Raw genomic sequence first — 25896 nt, forward strand, 5'->3', positions numbered from 1 at the left:
CATGTCTGCTCATCAATCAATTCAATAGTTAATTTTTTCACAAATTATGAAATTATCATCGCTGTAGATCGATGTTGACATCATCATCATATATATTTTTGCAAGTTTATATGACAAAATTGAAATCACTATCAATTTTAAAAATATAGGAATCCAACTTAAATTTTTCCAAATGTTTTCATTTTAGATGAAGTTGATTAACCACTTTAGCTTAATCACTATCAATTTTAAAAATATGGTTTGCAATAATTTTCTTTTTACAACTTTGCATTGATCAACAAATTTTAAATGTAAAAACTAAGCCAAAATCGATAACTCATAATAAATATACGCGGAGACATTACAATATGTAGTTCTCATATATTATCACTTCACTTATATATTCAATAGGAAAAACAACTTCACATAGGGTAAATCTAGTGACATCAGTCAACCACTTAATAATACCACAAATATTTTATAGACATATACTAACATTCAGAAACAATATGCTAGACCAAAAATGAATTCCTCGTCAGGCTTGAATGTATTTGAAAATAACATCGGCGAGCCCTTTGCATTAAACTTGAGAAACAACAACAGTAAAATCTAAAATGCCATTAAAATCTGAAATTGAGTCATGGATAGAATATGAGTAAATCCTTGGAAATTGAAAATGGGAGGGTCATCTCATATATAAATTAAAGATATAGCATTATCATTTGACAATATACTTTTGAAACTTTCCTATTAGTTGATACATAAGATTTACTCGCACAACAAAAAAGTTTCATGTGGAACAAAGCTACACATTTCAAAAAGAATTATGTTAGCACGAAATTAACAAATTTAATATTATTTTAATCAGATGTTCCATAGCCCGTGATTGTTGTGGAATTAGAAATATGTTATTGTATATCTCTAAAAAAATAGTCAAGGTTGCGCAAATAAAAAAAATACAAATCATGTTTTAAAAAAAGGAAAGAAGAAAACAAAAGAATATATCTAAATGGCAGTAGCACAGCATGATATGAAATCATCCGGTGTATAGCCCATCATGAAATGCATTTTTATTTACCTAAAGCATCATGGAATGCATTTTTATTTACATGTCATCTACCTTGTTTCCATGTTAGTGTATAGCCCATCATTACTGAGAATTGGTTCTATTTCCAATTCAAAGACATTGAAACAATTAATAAAGCACAATATACATTATCAAAGGAAGAGGTACAATAAAGGTAAATGAAAACTCAAATACCAGTATATACATATTTTGGAAGTGTGTCCTCAAATAACAATTTAAAAGTTAGTGGCTCTCTACCATTGCATATGAGCGTATTCAAGTTCATCTATACTTAATTGGCTCAAAGTTAGCCAGGTAGGAGCTCTCTACCATTGCACATTATAGCTGGCTTGTTAGAATTTTTTTTTTAAACAGCAAAATGTTATTAAATAGTATTTGTTATAAACTGAATGCGGTAAAAATAATGGAATAAAAATTGAGTTTAGACACTTAAACAAAGTAGTAGAAAAACTAAAGAGACATGCTAACATTAACTGATTACATCTATATTTTGTTTCTTTGTTCCATATTTCGGTCAGATACACGTGTGTGTATATATATATAGGCATAAGCTACATATGTTTGTGGATACATGTATAATCATCTCTAAGCAAATTACCAAATATCTGTTAATATGCATGAAATCAACCAATATGATCCCAAAAATAAGATCAGTGTTAAAAAAGACTACCAATATAAAAAATGAAAAATCAACCCATAATTAGATATACATAGCACACATGCAAACCACAAAATTCCACAATAAAAAAGAAATACACATCTCCTCAAAAAAGAAAGAAGAAATACACATAATTTTTATGGACAAAATAATAAAAAACACAAAACAAAGATGAGGAAAATTTTGATAATCGATGATAAACAACCTATAGCACATTGGAGGTGTTGATGTGGAAGAGATCGGCAACTCCTACAAAAGAAACAATGAAAAATTAGAAATAGAAATCAGAAATTAGAATAAATTTTAGAAATCAAAGAAAGAAAAAAAGAGAAGGGATAGAAAAACATGAGCACCAGACGTATATATTATGCACAAAGATATATATTAGGAAGGATACAACTTCTTCTCTTTTTTTGAAAAAAGGAAGGATACATTTCAAATTCACAAATCCAAAATTAAAGATTAATTGTTCTTAAATTATTGAATCAAGTATTGATAAGTTACCTAAATAGTAGTCTAGTGATACATTTTTTTTCTTGTTTTTTCAATTTAAAATGTTTTGTTGACTACTTAAAATTGTGGTGTATCAAATCATTTTAATTTGAATATTTTTAAATTAGACCAAAATTTATTTATTTATAGTCATTAAATTAGACCGGATCATTCAAATGTTTGCATTTTTCTTAATAAAGATCTGTTTTTGATATTACTAATTAGTTCACTAAATTATTACTATGTTTATTTTGTATTTTTTGTATTTGGTCTTGTAAATAAACAACATATATACATCTATAATACACATATTTCTATAATTGATAAATGTTCTAATACCTTTTTTTGAGATGTCATGCGTTAAAAAATGTATAGAAGAATCAAGAGAAATATGCATTCTTTAATTGACACGGTTTCATTGTATATTTTATCACCTTGTTTTTAGAATTAACTATTAATTATTTCAATATTGGCAATTAATATCAAATGAATGACAGACCAAAATGAAAATAGCAGGATTATAGGATCGGTCAACTGTTAGTTTGATATGGACCATCCGATTGAAAAAATGGAGCGATTACAGGACTTTTAATGAGCTGAACGTCTGTTGTTGAATTCATGCAGTTAATTCAACTTTTAAATTTTCATAAATGAAATGCACAAACGTAAGAGAATATTTTGATCTTTGAATTCTTAACATGTATTCTAAGGTTAACACGACCCAAAAAATTAGTCACAAATTGCGGACATAATTTTTTATTATTTAATCGTACACATTAATAGTCTTCAGTTATTTAATTGCGCGACATAATTTTCTAATTTTGAGTTTTAAAAAAATTTGGGGTTATTGTTGTTTAGCTCCAGCAACACGGTGTACTGTGATGGGATCCTTTTCTTTTAATTTTCTATTATATGACCTTATTGGATGGTGTGTGTTACGATTTTAGCATATATACCTTATGTCTTGATTAATAAAATTACCTTATGCCATAAAAAATTATCATAAATAATGCATTCGACAAAAGCATTGAAATTAAAGAAAAGTTATATATGTCTACATCATTAATCAAGTTACATTACATTGCAACAGTTGAACATAAATCTCTAAAATGTATAAGTAGCAAATTGAAAAACACAACTAAAAAAAAAGAAGGTAAAGGACTACTATTCAGTGTCTTGAATTCGTGCCTTAGATGAGACCATCATCATTCTACCAAACGAATCTGCATATAAAATAGAATTAAAAATTAAAATTAGTACCTTGATGATCAATGTCATTAATTATATTTTAAATAAATAAAAAATTATACATATATATTCATAAATTAAAATTAGTACCTTATTTGAACGGCTATTTTATAAATTTACATTGCCGTTTATTCATTCTCTTAATTTAGTTATAAGTTTTTTTGTATGAAAATATAAATTTCTCTTTAAAGCAAGAGAAAGTCAAAAGCGTTGTATTTTTTTTAAAACAATCCTTTGAAAATGAAGATTACACACTGATAAAGAAAATATTGATCTTATAGGAACATATATAAATCATAAAGCATTTAGCTTGATCAAGTGGTCCTGGGATCCTTGAATGAAGAAAACTTCATGGGTATTACTTTTAGAAGGATTAAAACTATCACTATTGACACTAAACTATCACCATTTTTTTCATGTGTGATGATCTTAATAACCGATGCATATAATAATCTTAATTATTGACACTAAACTATCACCACTTACCTTATGATAGATCTTTCATTGTGTCATGTTGGTCGATTTTAACCTGCAACTTTGAACATTCTAATAAAAGATCAAATAAACAAACAAACTCAAAACAAAGAATCAATACGCAAAAAATAATTATAGATAGAATTAAAAAGCAAGAAAAAAAAATGAAATTTGTGAGAAAGAAAAATTGAAATTGATTAAAGCAAGATCAATATTTTGCAACAAATATTTACGATTAAAAGCTATATTTATAGCAAAATAAGATTAATAGAGACATGATGAAAACAACACAATAAAAAAAATTAACTATTTAATATTTAATTGATCGTGATTTGTGGATCATATCACATATCAATGGAAAGAGATAAATGGTAATAAACTAATAAAGGCTAATTACTTATTACTTATTCACAATGAATTTGGCATATTCGTTTTATTTCTTTTATTATAATTTCTTTTATAATTATAATATATACACGGTTTTAAGTTTTTTTTCGTTATACACGGTTTTAAGTTTTAACTTCCCTTTTGCTTAAAAAAAAGTTTTAACATCCCTTTATCCTTTATTTTGTTTTAAAAAAAATGCCTTCATTTATATTGTAAAAAAAAGAAAAATCCCCTTTATTCATGTGAATGCAAAAAAATGCTGTAATGATTGGTACCCCTCGAGTTGCTAAAATGTTATCCGGTTACAAAAAACAAAAAAAATAAAGATCAAATAATTAATGTGATAAATATAATCATGAAGAGGAACAATTTGGTCACAACTATACATTGATCAACCATTTAATAAATTTGCATATGAGAAATTAATGTCAAATCATTCATAGAAGAAAATTCATTTCCTTATGCCATGTGACAATTTTATCAGAATATTTGAATTTTGTGTGGCATAAAGTATCATGAAGAGGAACCATTTAATTAACATATATACAAAAACTATAATTAATATTATTAGTCAAAATTGGTGCGATCCTTAATAATAGGAAACGATAACATGATATGGACAAATCCACTATTAAATGGTAAATTGATGTGATCCTTAATAATAGTAAACGATAACATGATATGGACAAAATTGAATAGGGGAATAATTAGACAAATCCACTATTAAATGTTGAATCAATTAACGTGAATGAGAATGAGAAAGGGAAATAAATGTGAGGAATGATCAATTAACGTGAATGAGAATGAGAAAGGGAATTAAATGTGAGGAATGAGGTTGAATGAGGAGAGGAGAGAGAAAGAGAAATATGTCTGGCTTATTACATATTATAGATTGTAAGTTCATCACGTCATATTAACTTTGTACAATTTCAAAAAATATGCATAGATATTTTATAAAATTATCATTAACTATCAACGAAAGTTCTTCAAAATATGTATGTAACAACTTTTGAGTCTGATATCACCGCAGCATTATATAAGTTGTGGTTAAATGATTTGCTATCTAAGGTTAGTATTTTTGGATGGAGGTTCTTGTTATTAAGATTGTCAGCGCGTGTGGCACTAGCAAGCAGGGGAGTTATCAATAACCCATGTGAACTTTCATGTGTTTTTTTACTTTAGAGAGGTTGAAGACATTCATCATGTACTATTTAATTGCTGACTCTCGCAACAAATGTGGAGGAAAATTTACAACTGAATGCAGGTGGACAATATTGCTTTCAAAAATACTTGTAGTCACTTCGATCATTTTGGCAACTTGGTAAAAGGTAACAAAGGTCCCAAAGTAAGCCATTTGATTTGACTTGCTACAACATGGTGCCTTTGGATGCTACAGAATAATATTATGTTTAGAAGTGTTTTCCCAAGTTTATTTGTAATTATTGATCAAATTAAGTATATTTCATGGTTCTGATTTCTAGGTAGAATTGAGACTAATACACCTTATGCTTTTGTTGATTGTGTTGGATTAATTATTTAATTGAACAATTATTAGAAATTATTATTAATATAAATGATGGTCTATTATATTAAACACTTAATTATTGATGAATTATTTGATTGGACTCTTGTTTATGAATGGACCGTGATGGGTTGGACCATTCAGCCAAGCCCAATGAGAGGTCCCTGCCCTCAGCCGTTTAGTTATATAAGGTTTATCCCATCAGACGTTTCAACATAAGGTTAAACCCGACTCTTTTAAACGCCAATGGTTACAAGGGTAGTTCAGCTTCTCATGATTCTCATGTCATCACTTTCTCCGAAGTCCTAAAAGGTACACGTCATGATCTTCTCTAATATCACAATATGCTATAACTTGTGTCTATTGATCTATGATTGTTCTCTTATGATTGTTCTCTTGATCTATGATTGGTATAAAAAAAAACTATGAACGTTTATCAAGTTAATAAAAAATTGATTTCCACAAAAAATGCAAGTTTAATTTTTTTTTAGATAATGTATAAATATATATTTTCTCTAACTAAGATGAGACCAGAGACCACATGATCCAACTCACTTAAAATCATTAATCAACCAAGACAAAAGAAAATCTGATCTTCCTAAATCCTGCATTTTCAATTTGTTACGTTTCTTGATGAAAAGGAAAGTGCAGAATGGCGTTTCCGTAAATATAGTACAAACCATGTGACTGTTCCATGACTCATACGTACTTTCCTTTCCCAAATTCTGGATAAAGGCTTCATATGGTTGCAACGTGTACGTCAATTACTGTGCCACGTCAGCGTTGTCCCATGGAACAGTTACAGTTAATGTAGCGCGCCGTTTTGCGCGCGAGTTGATAAGAGGCGACCCGACCACAGTGCTAAGCTTTAAGGTTACGCTATTACATATTTGCCCCTATACATATTCATAACGTCTAATTTTTTAGTATTTGTTTTGGAAATTAAAGATAAAATTAATACTACAAAGATAAAATTAAACTATTTAAGGTAAAATTAATATAAAAAGGTAATTTACATGTAACAAAAAATAATAATTTTTTACATCTTTATCTTTAATATATTAAATTTACAAGTTTCAAAATAAGAAATAAGTTAAATATTCCCTCTGATCACTATTATAAAAAAAAAATCACTTTTTATATTCATTGAATCAGTAATGTATTTGGTCTATATTATTGTCAGGTATATTATAAAAATTAGTTTTTTTGCTTATAATAGTAACCGGAGGAAATTGATTTTTTTGACAATAATATGTTACATCTTTAATATATTTAAAGATAAAATTAATACTAAAAAGAAAAATAATAAAATTAATACTAAAAAGAAAAAAATAAAATTATTACATCTTTTTTACAATAAGATAAAATTAATATATCTTTTTTACAATAATTTTTTATATCTTTAATATATTTAATTATAGTACCATTTTTTTGCGAAACATGTGTACAAGAAAAACTTTTATAAGCAACAATATAAAAGGGAGAATAAAAGGAAAATAAATAACCCCATAAAAGAAAAAGCAAAATAAATAAATCTCATTTATTAACAATAATTTACATGTAACAAAAAACAATAATTTTGATTAAAAAAACAATAATCCTATTCATATTTTCTATATACTACTACTAGTATATGATATTATGATATGATTTTTTTTTTAATGTCACACTATATGATATGATTGATATACCCCTCAACATGTTTTGCTAGTTGCCTAGTTGCAACCTAAGATTTTATATAATCTATACATTTTCAGAAAATCCAAACACAACACACTATTCAGGTTTCTCTCTTTGTTTCTTTCTCTCTTTCCCACTTTTCAATCCACAAAGGCGGTTTCCAACACACACACTCTTCAGTTTCCACAAAAACATCATAACCATTGTTACAACAACAACAACAACAATTTCAACAGACTGTTCCAAAAAACCACAATCTTTGTTATGTTAATGCGTCACCTTCACAAATCTGATACTGAAGAAATCAGAAAAGAAGAAAAAAACTTCAACCTTTCTTCCGATTTCACTCACAACCAAACCCATTTCTCAATTCAAGTTACACCCTTTTCTTCTCCATTCCATTTTCACAATCAAAACCAACAACAACGGTTTTCTAATAACAATCCATCATCACCATCTCAAACACCACCTTCACACAAAACCCATCAAAACAATTCATCCTTTTCATCACCCTTTACCTCAAAGTTCACATCTTTGAAACTTCTAACACGTTTCCATTTCATAATCTTCATTTCCTTAACCTCTCTTTACTTTCTCATTTCAAATCCAACTCTTCTTGATTTTCTCTTTGTTCTTCTTTTCTCATCTGCACTTTTTGTTTCTATTAATCTAGCACTCCCTCGTTTACCTTCTATTCGTTTATTCTTCTCAAGATCATTTCCTAAGAATCTTTCTTCATCTAACTCTCCCCAACCTGTTTTATGGTCAATTGGGTCAAAAGATGATGAGTTAAAAAGCTTAAATTCTGGATCTTGGGTTCAAGTTTATAGTAATGGTGATGTTTATGAAGGTGAGTTTCATAAGGGAAAGTGTTCAGGGAGTGGTGTTTACCATTTTCATATGAGTGGTAGATTTGAAGGTGATTGGATTGATGGAAAGTATGATGGTTATGGTGTTGAGACATGGGCTAGAGGAAGTAGGTATCGTGGGATGTATAGGAAAGGTTTGAGACATGGAATTGGAATTTATAGGTTTTTTGGTGGTGATGTTTATAATGGTGAATGGTGTAATGGTCAGTGTCATGGGTTTGGAGTTCATACTTGTAGTGATGGGAGTCATTATGTTGGGGAGTTTAAATGGGGTGTTAAACATGGATTAGGCCGGTACCATTTCAGGTTAGTTTTCATTTTGTTTGTTTGGTTTACAATTTCTTGTTCATAATCATTATCAAAATGGTTGTTGTTTGATTATTTGTTAAGTGTGATTAATTGGAGTGTAGAGTTGGAGGATTAGGGATATGTTTGGATTAGCTTATTTGAGCTTATGTACTCGCATAAACACTTGTGAGATTGTTTGGGAGACTGTCTGAGAGAGCTTATGAAAACAGCTTATAGCTTATGTGAAAACAATTTAACTTTAAAAATTTGATCTTTTGTTATAGAAATAGCTTATACATAAGTACTTGTAGGATGATACATGCTTATAAGTGTTTAATTAAGTTGTTTATCCAAACACAGCCATGTACTTTATTTTGGTCATAAATTTGTCACTAAAATACAACTTTGAAGATGTAGAGATTTGACATTAACTTTTTCTTTTTTTTATAAGCAGATGATATTTGACATTATCTGTTTTGGTTAATGTTTTGGTTAATTGTACTTTGGTTGCTTTATGCAACAAGACTTCCATTTTATGGATGGAATTGTTGGGTATTCCATTAACTATGATTTTCTGTATGAATCTGATTAAAGCCAATTTTGTGTTAATTTTAAGAGCATTTACATTTCTTTGGGCAAAGTTTTAGAAAAGAGAGTTATTGAATGTAACTTCAGTGGTACATAGCCAATGTTTCACATATTGTTATCGAAGTTTTTGATATAAAGTTTTGGTTGCAAAATAATACCACTCACATTATCAACCACCTGTGTTAGAAGCACATGTTTGATTCATTTACCTTGCCAATCGTGTTTTACATGCTTAGGGGCGATATTGATTTGGCTTTACTATGCTTAACAGCTAAAAATGCCAACAAAATTATGTTGCACTAGCGCTCTCATGATAGATTCCGTTGTATTTCATTCTGATGTTCAATCAGTTGTTTATAACACTTCCTGTCAAAAGCCAAATCATTGGTCTAGTTTCTCATTAACCACAGGGCAATACTTCGATCCAATATTTTGTATACTTTTCTACTTACACGGAACAAAATCTGTTAAAATTCTTGGGAAGTGATTGGAATATTGAATCTGTTACTGTGTAGTGGTAAACGTGCTTGAAATTTTATTTACTGTATCAGTACAAGAATATAATTTCTTGCCTCACTCTAACTGTGTTCGACAATCTTACATTTGTTAATATCTGGAACTCAGTATTCAATTTGATTGACATTTCCAGCAATGCATAATATAATTATCATTTTTAATCATTTTTTTTATCATGGACGAAAGAACAATCTCCTTGAAATGAGCTTTGACAGCTATTTTTGCTTGTTATTACTGCAGAAATGGGGACATATATGCTGGGGAATATTTTGCAGACATGATGCACGGCTTTGGAGTTTATCAATTTCAAAATGGTCACCGATATGAGGGTGCATGGCACGAAGGAAGAAGACAAGGACTCGGAATGTACACATTTAGAAACGGGGAAACACAGTGTGGTCACTGGCAGAATGGTATTCTTGATAATCCGAAAAAGCAAGACAATCATATTCAAGCTCCATGTGCTGTGGACCATGCCAAGGTTTTCAAAGCTGTCCAGGTAATAGTTCTTTTTGCACGTATATGATTGATCATTAAATGTTAATAATGGATACGTATACTGTAAGATTTGGATGTGGAGGGATGTTATTACTTCTAGAAATAAAAAAGGGAATTAAAAATAGTAACATGATTATATATCGTTTTCTGTTCATTTTACTGCTCTCCTTGAGATTTCCGATGGACCATAAACCGCCTGAGGATTGTTTGGATTGACTAATTTGAGTTTATCTATTCTATTAGCATAAGCACTAGACTGATTGAGAGAGATTATGGAAACAAGTTATGACGTGTCCATAAACTGTTCTAAGCTTATTTTCATAAGCTCTCCAGGATAGCTTATGAAAAATAGAAAATAATTTAACTTCATTTTATCTTTTGTTATAGAAACAGCTTATACATGTTCACTGATTGATAAACTTAAGGAGGGATATATTGACAGTTACACTCCAAATCTTGGCCTTTAATTTTAATATCAATTAATGGCTGTGATTAACTATTTTCAATCCTTAGCGTGAGGTTCTTTTACTCCTTCACCCTAGGCCATGAATGATGAAAGTGAGCATGTCCCAAACCAGCTCACGGTTACAATTATAATCAATTAATCACAGCCATTGATTAATATAAAATTAAAGGCCAAGATTTGGAGTAACTTTGAAGAGTTACTCTTGGAGTCAATATATCCCTCCTCGATAAACTTTTATGCTATTAGCGGTCAATTAAGTTGTTTATTTGAACAGTTCCATAATAATTATGAGGAATGTTATACATGGTACTTATTTCTTTCATTTTGTACAGGATGCTCATTGTGCGGCGGAGAAAGCTTACAGTATGTCAAAGAAGGATGAAATGGTGAATAAAGTAGCAGCTGCAGCTAATAAAGCAGCAAATGCAGCTAGAGTTGCAGCTGTGAAAGCTGTGCAAAATACTATGCATCAAAATAACAATGATCAATGAATTGTGCACTCATTACCTTAGTCTTATGATGATTGAAGAACATTTCATCTCTCATTCTCCATCACAAGCTACATTCAGAAAACTACTATTAGATAAGTAAAAGCAAAGGAAGAAGCGGAATCATAGAAATGCAGGAAAAAAAAAACCGAGATCTAACTCGATTTTGGTAAGTCGTGTACTTTGTTCTCATCCTCACTAAGGAGTTGTTTCCATTTCTTTGTCTTGGTATAGTTGTGAGGTTCCTGCTTGGAACCACTTTTTGTCATTGAACTCTATGACAGATTGTGGAGCAAATAGGTTCTTCACTTTTAGTGTCTTATTTTGTGAGTATAGGAAGAGTAAGGATAATATATACTATAGAGTTGCAATGTCACCAATGTATTTGGCACAAAGTGCCAAAAAATGACCGAAGTTTAGTATAGGGTTTACATGCTATACGCTGGCTTTCTGTTATGAACATATTATTGTATATTTGGTTTCATGCTAGAGAGTATCAAAATAGAATTGATTACTCCTCTTGGTGAAAATACAAGTGTTTGGTTACTGTCTTAGAGAATTGATTTTACCTCCAAATTTCGGTTTGACTATATGGCTGTTTGTTTTCGGGTCTGCATAGAAATAGCTGCACATTTCATTTGAAGCTACGTACTGTATCGCAGTGAGTTACCGTAATTTTGTAAAAGCCATAATTTACACATGTTTGTATTAGTGGTGAGTTTGACAGAATCACAATGAGCTAATGTAATTTTGGCTTAAGCTGCACTTTGGTGCTTTATAAAATTACAGTGTCACGGTAATTTTGCTGAACTCACCACCAATTCAAGATGTTTGGTTTTGTGATGACATAAATTTATTTTGAATGAATTTGTTTTGGTTATGGTTAAAATTGAAGTGAATTTGAAGTGATTCATATTTGAATATATTTATGTAAAAGTGATTTAAAGAATAAATTTAAGACTAAAAGTAATTATAGAAGGCAAAAGATACAAATTCTAGCTTAAGTTGGAATCAATTCTTAAAGCAAAATCAGTTTTACTGAAGCACATTCAAACATGTCAGAAGTAATTAATTCTACACATCTTCAATCATTTTTGTTCATTCAAAAGGAAAACAAGTATATACTGAAAGATATACTTTGTATCAAGTTCCTACCTCACATTATTCATGCTCATGGTATCAAGTTCCTTTCCTTAATCAACACCTCCCTTATCAAGGTCCAATTTAATCGGTCATTTATTTTCAATAACCATCTACCAGTTTGTATATATTTTTCCATCACATTGAATTTTGTAATTATCTGAAATGAAATGCTAATATTGTAGTTTACGGTTGTATTTTGTGGTTGTTGGTTGAGGTTGTATCACCCCATTATTTGTCGTTTTTGCGCTAGCTGTCAACATCCTCAGAAGAGGTTATCGTCTGTGTATAAGGTGTGGTATCTACGACAATGTCATAAAGAATTATGCTAAAACATGAGCAAATTCCTTGTGACATGGTCGTAAATACATACCTCGTACACAACAAATGCAACACTTCATACTACATGTTCATCCAACGTTCCCTAAGCCGTGTACACCCTACCATTGGGAGGTTCAAATTTATCTCAAAAGATACCTGCAAAAGATCATCTTGATGTTCTAATGTTCGCTTCGCATGTCCACCCTAACGAGGAAACCCACCACTAATAAAAGCGCCGGTAAACACTCATCGGAATATTCCATATCAAGGCTATAACTCCTAGGTAGTGAATAGTGATCAAAGATCATTCACGGTTCCCTTCCAATGCCTTTCTAATAATCTCTGGGCAAGTCAAAATTGATTGTATAAAATCCATTATTCCTAATCTAAAACAATAATCTAAATCAATTAATTCTTTAGTGAATCATCAATATATTAGTATTCAAAGCTAGAAATCCTTTCTAGACAATCATCAATATGATCACATATGATCTCTCTTCTATCGTCTTCTAATGGTTGAACAATTCTTGCATGGATACAAGATACAAGCATTTAGTCACTTTTTATGGTCACACATTCAAAAACTACAAATATAGTCACTTTTTTTTTTGTGACCAGAAAAGGTGTCCAAATTTTTGTATCCATTTAAAAATTATTCATAGTGGTTTGCTTGTTAGGACATTTTATGTTAGTTCTTGAACAATAAAATAATTCACACTAAACAATTGAATTGGTTTTGACTAATGAGAATAAAATGAGACTAATGAGTATAAGTGCACGATTATATTTTCTTAATTTTATTTTACTTACAAATTTGCGGGTATCGTATTCAAACCAATGCAAAAATAAAATCGCAAATAGAACCAATCCAAACCGAAAACCGTAAAAATCACATTTGGTTTGGATGAATTTGATTTTTTTTTTTACTGAACCGCGCAGTTTGATTCGGTTGGCGGTTTTCATTTTAGAAAATCGAACCAAATTGAACCAAACCGCAATATTAAATTTAAGTTTCTATTATATTTCAATATATATAGCCGAATTACCAAGCCAACCGAACTGACCCGCAATAATAATGACTATGGAACTTCAAGTTTTTTTTTTGGGTACTGTAATGTTACTTTGGTGTTGTAATGTTGTTGTAGATAAACAATTTTTATCGGTACTGTGATATTATTTTGGAACTTCAAGTTCTTTTTTTGGATATTTAAAATCGTAAGGTAAGTTATTTTGGATAAACAACTTTTATTGGTACTGTAATGTTATTTTGAAACTTCGAGTTTTTTTTGGATGTTTAAAATTGTTTGGTACTAAAATGTTATGATGTAAACCGCATCAACCCAAGCCGCATTGGTTTGGCTTGGATGACTTTTTAAAAATCAACTGAACCAAATCAAACCGCATGCATTTTTTATCCTGCAATTAAAATTACTTTTATGTTCAAAATCGAATCAAACTGCACCACGAACACCCATAAACCCTAGTTTATTCTCATTAGTTGTTGTCACTTCACTTATCATATTGACAAAGGCAATTACAATGTTATTAACCAATTGAAATTTCATAATTTGTTTTTTTTTGGTAGAAGAAATTACATAATTTGAATACCTTGTGTTCCTTTAAATGACAAATGACTAAATTGATTTTTATCTTATAATTGCACAAGTGCGCCAGTAATTCAAAGTTCAATGGTAAGATAAATAAGTCCTATTAATTCAGAGTTCGACTGCTAGGTAAATATAATATGCCCAAAAATTATTTAACCAAACATCAAACTCGATGCTTCCAAATAATTTGTGTAAAACTATTTTACTTTTACATTCAATTTATTTTTTTTAAAGCACGAGTGTGACAACTACACGCTTCCCTTTACTACTCCATAGGCCTTCTCGTCAATTGCAGGTTTGGTGGCACAAAATTGACTTGATTTCGCCAAAAAACCTTATTTCTAGAAGTCGGCTTGCGAGGCGTCTCTCTCGCAGTAGGGTTCCAAACCTCGCCTCGCTCTTGTAACATGCTATGTTTATTAAATCATATCAATTAGATATTTATGAAAACAAATTTCTATCTTAAAAATATGATATGATTCGATTGAATGCATATGTAAATTTCTATAGAGCAAGTAAATCCAAATTTAAATATGATGATGCAAATTTAGGTCCAAACAAAATGTCAAAATATTTTATATATTGAATAGAATGAGTGGAGTTGAATCTGACATGTGACAACCCTACTACCTTTGCTTAAGTTGAGAATAGCAAATAGTGTAATGTAATCTTTGTTTTTGTTTATTGTAAAATTGTAGGTATAGCCTTTGGGACCCTCCTTCAAACAAAAACCCTAACACCACTTTCTTTCCCAAATCTGTAATATCCAAAACAAAATAAAATAGCCGAAAGCCATAGTGTGTGTCTCTGTGGCTCATATAATATAATATGATTTTCAATTATTAGCCAAAATTAGGGTTTCAAATTCCACAAAAATGTACAAAGAAAAAGAAAGAGGCGTTTCTGCTTCCAAATCGGAAGATCGGAAACGAATCAACGATGTTCTCGATAAACAACTCGAACGATCTTCTCCTTCAACTTCTCGTCCCATCAATGGAAAACATGGCAAAGAAAGAGAAACCACCAGTAACATCAAGGATCCTCGTTTGGCTTCCGCTTCCAAAACTTCCAATATCTCTGGTACCCATTTCTTATTCGATACTCTTGTTTACGTTCCCTAATTCAAAATTTAATTTTTTGTTTAATACCATTTCAATTTTTTATTTTCCCCAATTTTGAGATGACCTAATTTTTGAGTTTTTTTTTTTTTTGTGATTTATTTTATCATAGCAACATTGAATTGGGATCTAGATAGGTATAATTTAATTTACTTTAATGAATTTAGGTGATTAATTCATGTTCTTAGACTTGTGGAATATTTGGGTGATGATGTAATCAATGTAGTATGAAGATTGAAACTAGAAAGGAGTTTTAGAACTCAATTTGTCCAAATGGAAAGGTTAGAGGGAATTCATTTGATATGATACTTGTGAATTTATCACCTTTATGTTTTGGGGAAATAATTATCTGTAATCTGTCTTTTTCTATCTTTTATGTCTTCTAGTGTGTTTGTTATGTGGTTGTTTTTGTTTGTTGTCGACTCTTTTGCTGTCAAAGAACGGATAATTCAAGACAATGGCTATGGTTATTAGTGACTTAATGAGTGTATTACTTTCTGGGATTAGTTGTGCTAGACAATATGAGAGAGAGAGTGTTTGTGTGAGAGAGAAAGAGAGAGAGGGCTTTTAATCTATGATCGGCGCTATAGCGGTATAGCGTAGCGGCAGACCCCCTCCCTGCTATGCTACAGGTCCGCTTTCCGCTATTTAGAGAAGCGGAAATAGCGGCCGCTATTTGCAGGTGATAGCGTTTTCGTAGCGAAAAATTGATGAAAACCCTAATTTTTGGAAATAAATCATAAAGTTAGGGGTATTTTGGGCTTTTCCACACCCCTTTGGTTCCCTAAGTTCTCATATCACGTGATTACATTTCTCTATGCACCGTTTCTTCTTTATTTGAAACCTATTTAGTCTTTATTTAAAACCTATTTTGATGGTCAATGACAATATTTAGTAGAATAATTAAGTATGAAAGTCCCATTAATTTTGTGTATTTTTCTATGTTTTGGTATTTATGTATGTTTGAATTTATGTTTAATTTGTACATGGTTTTTTGGTCTTCACAATAGCGGCCATCCCGCTACCCGCTATAGCATAGCTCTTTAAATATATAAATTTATGAGATTGGCACTAAGTTTTGCATTTATGCATTGGCTGCAGAGGAATCTGAAACAGACAGTGAAGAATCGGATGTGAGTGGTTCTGATGGAGAAGACACATCTTGGATCTCATGGTTCTGCAATCTCAGAGGAAATGAGTTCTTTTGTGAGGTTGATGATGATTACATTCAAGATGATTTCAACCTTTGTGGATTAAGCAGCCAAGTGCCTTACTATGATTATGCTCTTGATTTGATTTTGGATGTTGAATCCTCCCATGGTGAGCTTTCGTTCGTTCTTTGTTAGATTTTTTGTAATGGAATATTAATGTTTGGGTTGATCCTCTTTTTGTTATTTATACTTCGCTTTGCTTCGTTCTACACTGGTGAGAAAATTAGTATTCTTGAAGCTGAATTTATATTGTGTGTGTCGGTAGCTCTGTTTGCCTTTTCGGTCATTCATTTTTATTTCTTTATTGTACAACTGCTTCTATGGTTTAATTGGAATTCTTAGGCGATATGTTCACAGAGGAGCAAAATGAGTTAATTGAATCGGCAGCAGAGATGCTTTATGGTATGATTCATGCACGATACATACTGACAAGCAAAGGAATGGCTGCCATGGTAAGATTTCACAGTCTCTTATCACTGTTTTCATGCTTTACCGTCCAAGAGATCAACACTGTTAACAACATTTCAACTTTTTGCAGCTTGACAAGTACAAGAGCTATGATTTTGGCAGATGCCCAAGAGTTTACTGCTCTGGACAACCCTGCCTTCCAGTTGGTCAGTCGGACATTCCTAGGTCAAGTACTGTGAAAATATATTGTCCTAGGTGTGAGGATCTTTATTATCCTCGGTCCAAGTATCAAGGCAGTATCCTTATGACCTTTTATCTATTATTGGATTTTTTTCTGTCAAAGGTTTAAGCCGATGCATATTTTTATCACTGTCACTCGGGCTATTTTTATTATCTTGTGCCTCTCATTTTTTCCCCTTCCTTTTGAGTTTCATTTGATAGTCTTCTATATAGTGTGTTTTTTGGGATGTAACCTTTTAGGTTTAGTTTATTTTTTTAGCAATTACTTCTTCTCACTTACAAATGCTAGCTTGTATTTGGTATCTGGAAAGTAAAAATGATTTGCATAAATTGCATGCGGGTTATAAACTGCTCTCTAGACATGGTTAACCATATTTGAGAACTACTACAAAATCAACCGGTACCGGTTTTGGTGAATATATTTATTGTGCTTTGGTGAGTTGTTATTGCAGACAACACTTTGCTGTTCCATAGTAGTATACTATAAAATAAAATTCATACAATGAATGTTTTGCATAACCACTGTGTGGGTTGGGGTTGATAATTTAGGTCTGCTATTGTGTTTCCAGTTGTTGTAGCCTCAAGTAGAAGCACCGTTTCTGAAAACTTTGGCATGCTTGTGTGTTTATAAAAGTAGCTGAACAGTGACCTAATTTTTGGAATTGTACAGTTTTTGGAAGGCCTGTTTCTCTACTTTCTCTCTTTCAACCAATTCTCTCTTTCAGAAATTATTTTAATAATTTGTTTGTTTAGTATCGATTCTATTGAACTTTTGTTTTTTAACCTGATATGTATATCGACTTTGGGATGATTGTATGTTATTACTGTTTTGGTTATATATTGTGGTTAGAATTTTTTGTTCAACACTGTATGCTATACTTTTAAAATATCCTTGATTCTATCTAATAGACATCGATGGAGCTTATTTTGGAACAACATTCCCACACCTCTTCTTGATGACATATGGACAACTGAAGCCACAGAAACCATCTCAGGGCTATGTTCCAAGAGTTTTTGGGTTCAAACTTCACAAGCCATGAAGCTGAAGTTTAAGCTTTCATGAAAGTAAGAGGCTGTCAGAATCTCATTTACCTCTTTGTTGTAGTACTCCTTGCAGCATTCAGCTGATCAAAAGCTTTTCAAAACAGTACAATATAGACGTCCGATTTACTTGTTTTAGGAGCGTGTTGTAAAGAAATATGCAGACGTGTGAAGCAAGTGCCTAGTTTCACTTCCAGCTTCAAATTCAATGAGCAAGTGCTTAGGTACTTGACGACACTTTTATGTATTTGTTACAAATTGTATTTGGCAATTTCCTTAATGTTTTATGTCTCAGATTACATATCTCCCTGCCATTTTAATATTTGTTTTATTCCATTGCCTCATTAATTTTCTGTTAAGTTGAATTTATGGAGTTGATCTCAGTGGATTCATACAATTTACTGATTTTATAGGGTTCATTTGCTTTGAGTTAAACTTGTCTATCCAACATTAATATTAAGCCAAATTAGTTTATCGTCGTGTTTTCAGAACTGGACTGTCTGGTTCAAGTGATTGAATTGGGAACCAAGCAGTCCGACGTGAGACCCGTTTGAACTGACATATTTTTGAGCTTGTGAAAAATAGCTTATGCATATAAGTAAGTTTTTATGTGAATTCAAAGGTTCTCACTAACAAAAATTATATCTTCAAAAGCTATTTTTTCATAAAATATCTTGATAAGCTTATATAATACATAAAAGCTTATATATTTGCATAAGTTGTTTTGCATAAGCTTATATATATTTTTTGAACTAATATCATCAATTCATGATAAAAACTATAGTTTGTAAAATAAGAATAGATTCACAAACATGAACAAATGGCTTTCAATTAATTTCTATAATGTGGATGACTTGAATGGCCATTTTGTAGGGTAACAACACCTAGAATTTCTCCCAAGAATGTGTGCCATGTAAACATATAAACATCAAACAAAAACCAATTAAGCAGCACAAACAATATGGTAAACCAAATCACTATCTACCAAATATAAATTCTAATTAAAATCATTATCTTTCTAAGCACAAGATACATGAGTTGGATTGATCTCGCCGATCTCAAGCAACATGTAAATTATGATCATATACCATATGTTGATATGTGGTGGATTTTCTTCAAACGTTGTATAGCCTTTACAGAAGACACTGTTTCTGGTGTTTTTTCTGTCGAATTGAGCCAACTTAAAGTACTTGAAAAAGAACTTGCTTTGTGATATCCAGAAACATATTGAATTCTCCATACTTGTTGGAAGGAACAGAAAAGACATTTCCTTGGTCATTGTCACTCGGCTAATATGTCCTCCCACTACATATACCTCCTGGAACATTTTGGAACTGGTATGCTTCACCACAAGTTATAATCTTTAGTTTATATAACTTAAGTTTTTCATGACTAGAAGTTTGTAAGATAATATGAAGATAACTTACCTGAATACTGGAGCTTATGTTTTTAACTGATACAACCTTAATTCAATCTCTCCATTTTGCTTCATGCGACAGCAGAGAGTCTGTCCTATGGCGAAAACTTTAACTCAACAACCAAATTATGCTCTAAGAAAAGAACATATTGCCTGATGTAACCTCTTATAACCTCTCTGCTTATCTCGGCATCCATCGTGGAGTTCACACAGATTGGTATCGATTGATAGAACCCATGTCAACTCCGTGATAGATGACGAGATAAGCAAAAAGGTTATAAGATGTTACCTCTCGAAACATCATGATCTTTCCTCTGAGCACAAATGGAACTTGAATTAAATTTTTCGAGTTTGCACAAGATCAAAATGACAAAGAACATGAAAAAAGTGGGCTATGGATTTGGATTTAGTCCCTTCATGAAAAAAGTTTTTTACAAGTTGATTGTTAGGAGTATCAGTGGGGGTATCAAAACTTTGGCACAAAAGTAATTTTACTAGTATGTTGGATACTTTGCCCAAAATCAGAAAAAATTTATCCGCCACACTCACTCACGCTAATAAGAAAAATTTTAATATGATTATTCTATACGCCACACTCTAATAATAATATTTTCTAAAAGAGAAGCTTTTCAAGATGTTATTATTACAGAGCGGTTGAATTGTTGTGGGAAGAAAATCAATTGGCCGAATTGAAGGATCTGTTGGGGAGTTTCTCTCTTGATCCAAACAGCCCTGATAAATGGCGATGGATACCGAGTACGGTGGGAATTTTCACAGTTAAGTCTTGTTATAATTTTTTATCTCAAAATGGTAATGATGTTGTTATTGATTAAAATGTGTTGGTTGCCACTAAGAAAATATGGAGGAATGATGTCCCTTCCATAGTGAATGTTTTTGGATGGAGATTACTAATAGAGAAGCTTCCTACTAGAGCAGCACTAAATCATAGAGGTATTTTGTCCAATCCTCATGACCTTTCTTGTATTTTTTGCTTTAGAAACATTGAAGATTGCTCCCATCTTTTTTTCAATTGTCCTTTTACTTAAGGTATGTGGGACGATATCTTTAAATGGTTAGGAATAGTCGTACCAACAGGGTTGGAAGGGTGTAATTACTTTTTATCGTTTGGTAACGCGGTCAAACCAAAAAAAGGCAAACGTGTTAGACACTTGATTTGGTTGGCAACCACTTGTGTATTTGGAAGCTTAGAAATAATATTATTTTCAATGGTGCTTTGTCAGAGGCTTCCTCTTTGGTTGAAGATATTTTAGCTTTTTCTTGGGTTTGGTTTAGTAGTCGTTCAGAACGTAAATCTTTTTATTCTTTCTATGATTGGTGTAATGATCCTATTGGTTGTTTACAAAACTTATATGCTTTGTTTTGTAAGGGATTGAGCACTCCTTGTACTCCCTTATATTGAATTTCGCTTATCGAATTTTTTTTTATTACATTAATTTATCGTAAATTTGTGGTTCTAACATTTGAGTTTGTCGTTTGTGAAATTGTGACAACATCAAATAAGACGCCAAATGAGCACATTAAGTTAGGCTAATATATTTTTTGCTTCAATGTAGTTTTACCCTCTATTTTAAATAAATCGGAATTTTATCCCCTATTTTAAAATCCAGAGTTTTACCCCCTTATTTTAAAATCATAAATTTTACCCCCATATTTTATAATTTTTTGGATTTCGCCCCCCCTCCCCCCCTAAAAAACATTCTGCACAAAATCTGCTTCTGAGTCTCAACTTCAAAGCTTCGCACATAACTCAATTTTGATCAATAATTCACCATACTTGTACCAAAATGACCGTAATCGAGTTAGCTTTCCATAGAATCAAACCCCACTAATTTTAGAGTTACAAAGAGAGATTAATTACCATTTTAGTGAAGGTCTGTCCAAATTAATTATCGTATGGACCTACTACTGATATTTTCGTCATGTCTCTCACCCTGTAGCTCCGTTTTAAATAGTATTTACATGTATGGAAAGCTAATGAAATTACCCTTGTTGGCATTTTAATTTCATCGAATTTGGAGTTACAATGCGTTCGGTAGACGATGTTGAATTTGAGTGTCAGAAGCAGATTTCTGCAGAATTAGTAATTGGACATGTTTGCACTAAATCGATAAATACTCTCCCTCTCTAACTCCAAATTTAGTGGGGCTTAATTCTATGGAAAGATAACTCGATCGATTACGGTCATTTTGGTACCTGTTTGGTGAATTATTTATCAAAATTGAGTTATGTGTGAAGCTTTTAAGTTGACGCTCAGAAGCAGATTTTGTGCAGAATTTTGGGGGGGGGGGGGCGAAATCCAAAAAATTATAAAATAGGGGGGGTAAAATTCAGGATTTTAAAATAGGGAATAAAATTCTGATTATTCAAAATAGGGTGGTAAAACTGCATTTAAGCCTATATTTTTTCACATTTTGTGCTTCACTCATACCATTAAATATACATAAATGATATATAAACACAATTCTTAGACACAAACCAAACAAATATACACCTTTTTATTTTTTAAATAATATAATGTACTTTATAGATTTGCGTGCACACTTATTCCCTTTTGTATTAATACGATATCAAATACGTGTCAATTTTGTACGTAATTGTTAACCTTGCATTAATTAGTATTTAGTTGTTCAGGTGAGCAGTTGTTTAGATTAGTCTTGCTGCTACTCCGTTGGCCATTAGGATGAGCAGCACCAGCAGGTGCCAAAATGTTCTTAAACTGAATCATAAGAAATAACAGTGACACATTGACCCTGACACTAGATACGATATCGGCACTAGTATCAATTCAAATGATCATTATCTTACCATCAAATACATCTTACAGTATGTTATTAATTACTTAAGTTTTGAAATCAACACACAAATTGATTAAAGAATATAAACATGGAAGCAGGGTGGCAAGATTTGATGGAAGCAGTCTTACTTGCAGGGACGGATCCAAAACTTTTGATTAGTGGGGTCAATTTCATTTGTTATAAATAATTATAATTATAATAAATTTTTTAAGTTTATCCTTTACATTACTGATATTAGTATATAGGTTTGTCTTTGTCATCAAATTTTGAGTTAATTTCGTCAAAAACCTTTCATGTGACACACCTTAATTAAGTTATCTACGTGGATGATATAAACAAAAACTTGACTATGTGAACTAACTTATTGTAACGTTTGTAATGTAATAAACGAGCTTAAAACTTTTTAAATATATGAGACCACATTAAAACTTAAAATAAATGTAAGAAATCAAACATGCAATTTAACCAAAACAAATTAACCAAAAAGAAAAACCAAAACAAAAGGCTTACTTGCAAAAATAATCTCTCTATTTTAAAATCAAATTTTTTGGTACTCAACTTTATCAAACTTATGAAAATAGAGGACAAAAAGTTTGATTTTAAAATAATAGATAGACTATTTTCACGAGTTTAATAAAATAAGAACCAAAGATACAATTAAATCAAAACAAAATAAAGAAATAAAAGAGAATACAAGTCCTAAATTTTAAAATAGGAGACATAAGAAAAGGGCGTTGAGAAACTTTTTTTACTTTCATTCTTTTGTATTATGAATATGTGTGTAGAGAAGTTACTTTATTTTATTCCATTTGAGTGCTTGAAAGTTGAGATGAAAATATTTGTTTGATTGTTTCCATTCCCTCTCCATTCTATGGCAAGGTGATCGTACTTTTAACATATACTACAGTTGCAAAACTTAAACAGATATTATATTAGTTTGTAAAAGTTCCATCGGTGGCCTGTGTGTGGGCAAGACAAAATTTGATGTGGGGGCAACATGTAAAAATGGTTATTTATTGGTTAAAAGATAATTGAAGGAGTGGGGTCAGCTGCACCCATTTTGTATAGTGTGCATCCGTCCCTGCTTACTTGTCAAGGCATATAACTGAAGCTTCTGAAGGCCAAAGGGATGTATGTTGCATTTGCAACCATTGAGAGTTTTATGAAACTAAACTTCTGTTTTATAACAAAGTGACATAATAAAATTTAATTGAATGTCTGCGTGAATCATTTGACTTTTTTTTTTTGAAGCATGTGAATCATTTGACTTGAAGAAACAAGGAGTGGTTACAAATAGGTGAATTCTTCGTTACACATATTACGTGGATATGTACCGATACATTTGCTGAGGTGGATCATTCTGATTGGTTTACAAATGGTATTTATTGATTTTTCTATATTAAATACTATTTATGGACTAATCACAATTATCCACCACCGGAGCATATCCACATAATATGTGTAACGGAGTGTTCAGCTTACAAATATGTTTATTAATTAAATCACACAGAGAAAGAAAAAAAATTGGTTTGCTTAATTAATTCTGTGGGTGCATTGCTTGCTGCAAAACTTTGATATCTGCACACAGTATAGTACTATATAGTACTAATGTACAATCTTGAATATCAATATTCAATATCTACAGGATTATTTATTTATTTAAATTAGGGTGAAGTCTGTCACATATTCTATAAACAGTTCTCAATGTTATTGTTTGCTCTAATTAAGCCCCTTTGGTTTTGAGATTTGACCCAGCAAAATAACTTTTAATAATTGATTAAATATACCATTAAACCATATATAATAGTACTATAATAGACAAAGTAAATTTCAAAACAACTATGCATCATGTAGAATTTTGGATAACCACAATTGACAAATTTAGGTAGATCAAAGTTGGAGAAAACGGTGGCTTATGCATGAGTCTAGATCAAAGTATTTTACTATATAAATACTCATGCCATGCTATCTTTACTTCACATCTCATACAAATATTTCACTTGTTAATTTCTTACCTTTCAAAGTAAAAATAAATATCATCATATTACACATTAATTGTTATATTGTATTGCATTTCATAACTTGTGTTGCTTCATTAGACATGGATCTTAGTTTTAAGCATCAATTTAGCCTTGTTTGTGTTATTCTGTTGTTTCCAGCACTATGTAGCTGCAAAGAATATTATGCCAAATCCAGAGCTTCCTATTATGGCACCTCTGATGGCTATGGAAATTCAAGTATGTCATGTGAATGTGATCCTCCCTTTCTAGCTAAGATATATATGATTCATGATTGACCAATTGATATATTTAATTTCATTATTATTTTAGGGGGAGCTTGTGGTTTTGGATACTATGGAAAAATAGTGAATGATGGCAGTGTCACAGCTGTGTCTGCAAAGCTGTGGAAAAATGGAGGAGGCTGTGGTGCATGCTATCAAGTATGTAATTTTTCTTTCCATTCATTTTAATGTCAATATTTCCAATAAACCTTAGTAAAAGAATGCTTTATCATCAATTTAGGTAAAGTGCAAAATACCACAATTATGTGATTACAATGGAACATATGTTGTGGTAACTGACTATGGTGAGGGAGATAGAACTGATTTCATAACGAGTCCACGCGCCTTCTCAAAATTAGGACGCAACGCAGTTGCATCTGAAAAATTGAAGAAATATGGAGTATTGGATGTTGAATACAAAAGAGTTCCTTGTACATTTAAAGGCAACAATATTGTGTACCAAATCAATGAAAATAGTAGAAATCCTGGCTACTTTGCTATCAATGTTCTTTATGTTGGAGGAACTTATGATGTCACTACTGTTGAAATATGGCAGGTATATTACTTACACAATACTACTTTATTAGTATTTGACTAAATTGTGCTTATATTTAAAACCAGAAGGACCGTATAATACAGATGGTCTATTTTTTTATACAATCATCTAATTAAATTTTGTTATTCAGAGAGAACAACACCAATGGGTGGCGATGCGTAGATCTTATGGGGCAGTATTTGACTTTACTAACCCACCAGAAGGTGAAATCAGATTAAGATTTCAAGTGAGTAGCAATATTGAAGCTCATTATTATGTGGTGTCAAGGTTCCCAATTCCTGCAGTTTGGAAGGCTGGTGCTACTTATTCCACTAAGATTCTGCCTTATTAATTGTTAGTACAAAAAAGACTTCAGTTTAAAATCCCATAAACTGTTGTTTTATCAAAAAAAATGTGTGACTAGAATAATGGGATTCGTGTATTTTTGTTCCATCTGAAACTTCACTGTAATGGAGTATATCAAATAATGAAATAAATGTTGTACATTAGTACACTATTAA

General features: G+C 31.3%; 3 protein-coding genes across 4 annotated transcripts; all 3 read left to right on the forward strand.

The window, feature by feature from the left end:
* The first annotated feature begins 7510 nt into the window (after positions 1 to 7510).
* LOC123883577 (radial spoke head 10 homolog B-like) lies at positions 7511 to 11830 on the forward strand. Its single transcript, XM_045932421.1, has 3 exons — positions 7511 to 8702; positions 10029 to 10287; positions 11085 to 11830. The coding sequence occupies exons 1-3, from the start codon at positions 7792 to 7794 to the stop codon at positions 11241 to 11243; spliced, it is 1329 nt and encodes a 442-aa protein (XP_045788377.1). The 5' UTR covers positions 7511 to 7791; the 3' UTR covers positions 11244 to 11830.
* A 3012-nt stretch (positions 11831 to 14842) lies between these two features.
* LOC123883578 (casein kinase II subunit beta-1-like) lies at positions 14843 to 18629 on the forward strand. Of its 2 annotated transcripts, none has more exons than XM_045932423.1 (5): positions 14843 to 15388; positions 16528 to 16746; positions 16995 to 17089; positions 17176 to 17341; positions 18195 to 18629. In XM_045932423.1, exons 1-5 carry the CDS (start codon positions 15184 to 15186, stop codon positions 18323 to 18325), a joined length of 816 nt encoding a protein of 271 aa, XP_045788379.1. In that variant the 5' UTR covers positions 14843 to 15183; the 3' UTR covers positions 18326 to 18629. The 2 variants fall into 2 exon arrangements, with proteins under 2 accessions (XP_045788379.1, XP_045788378.1); XM_045932422.1 differs by having other exon boundaries at positions 14923 to 15388; positions 16980 to 17089.
* A 5914-nt stretch (positions 18630 to 24543) lies between these two features.
* LOC123883579 (expansin-like B1) lies at positions 24544 to 25896 on the forward strand. Its single transcript, XM_045932425.1, has 4 exons — positions 24544 to 24796; positions 24890 to 24999; positions 25082 to 25396; positions 25527 to 25896. Exons 1-4 carry the CDS (start codon positions 24661 to 24663, stop codon positions 25725 to 25727), a joined length of 762 nt encoding a protein of 253 aa, XP_045788381.1. The 5' UTR covers positions 24544 to 24660; the 3' UTR covers positions 25728 to 25896.

The sequence above is a fragment of the Trifolium pratense genome, linkage group LG5 (assembly GCF_020283565.1).
Source record: "Trifolium pratense cultivar HEN17-A07 linkage group LG5, ARS_RC_1.1, whole genome shotgun sequence".
NCBI classification, from domain to species: domain Eukaryota; kingdom Viridiplantae; phylum Streptophyta; class Magnoliopsida; order Fabales; family Fabaceae; genus Trifolium; species Trifolium pratense.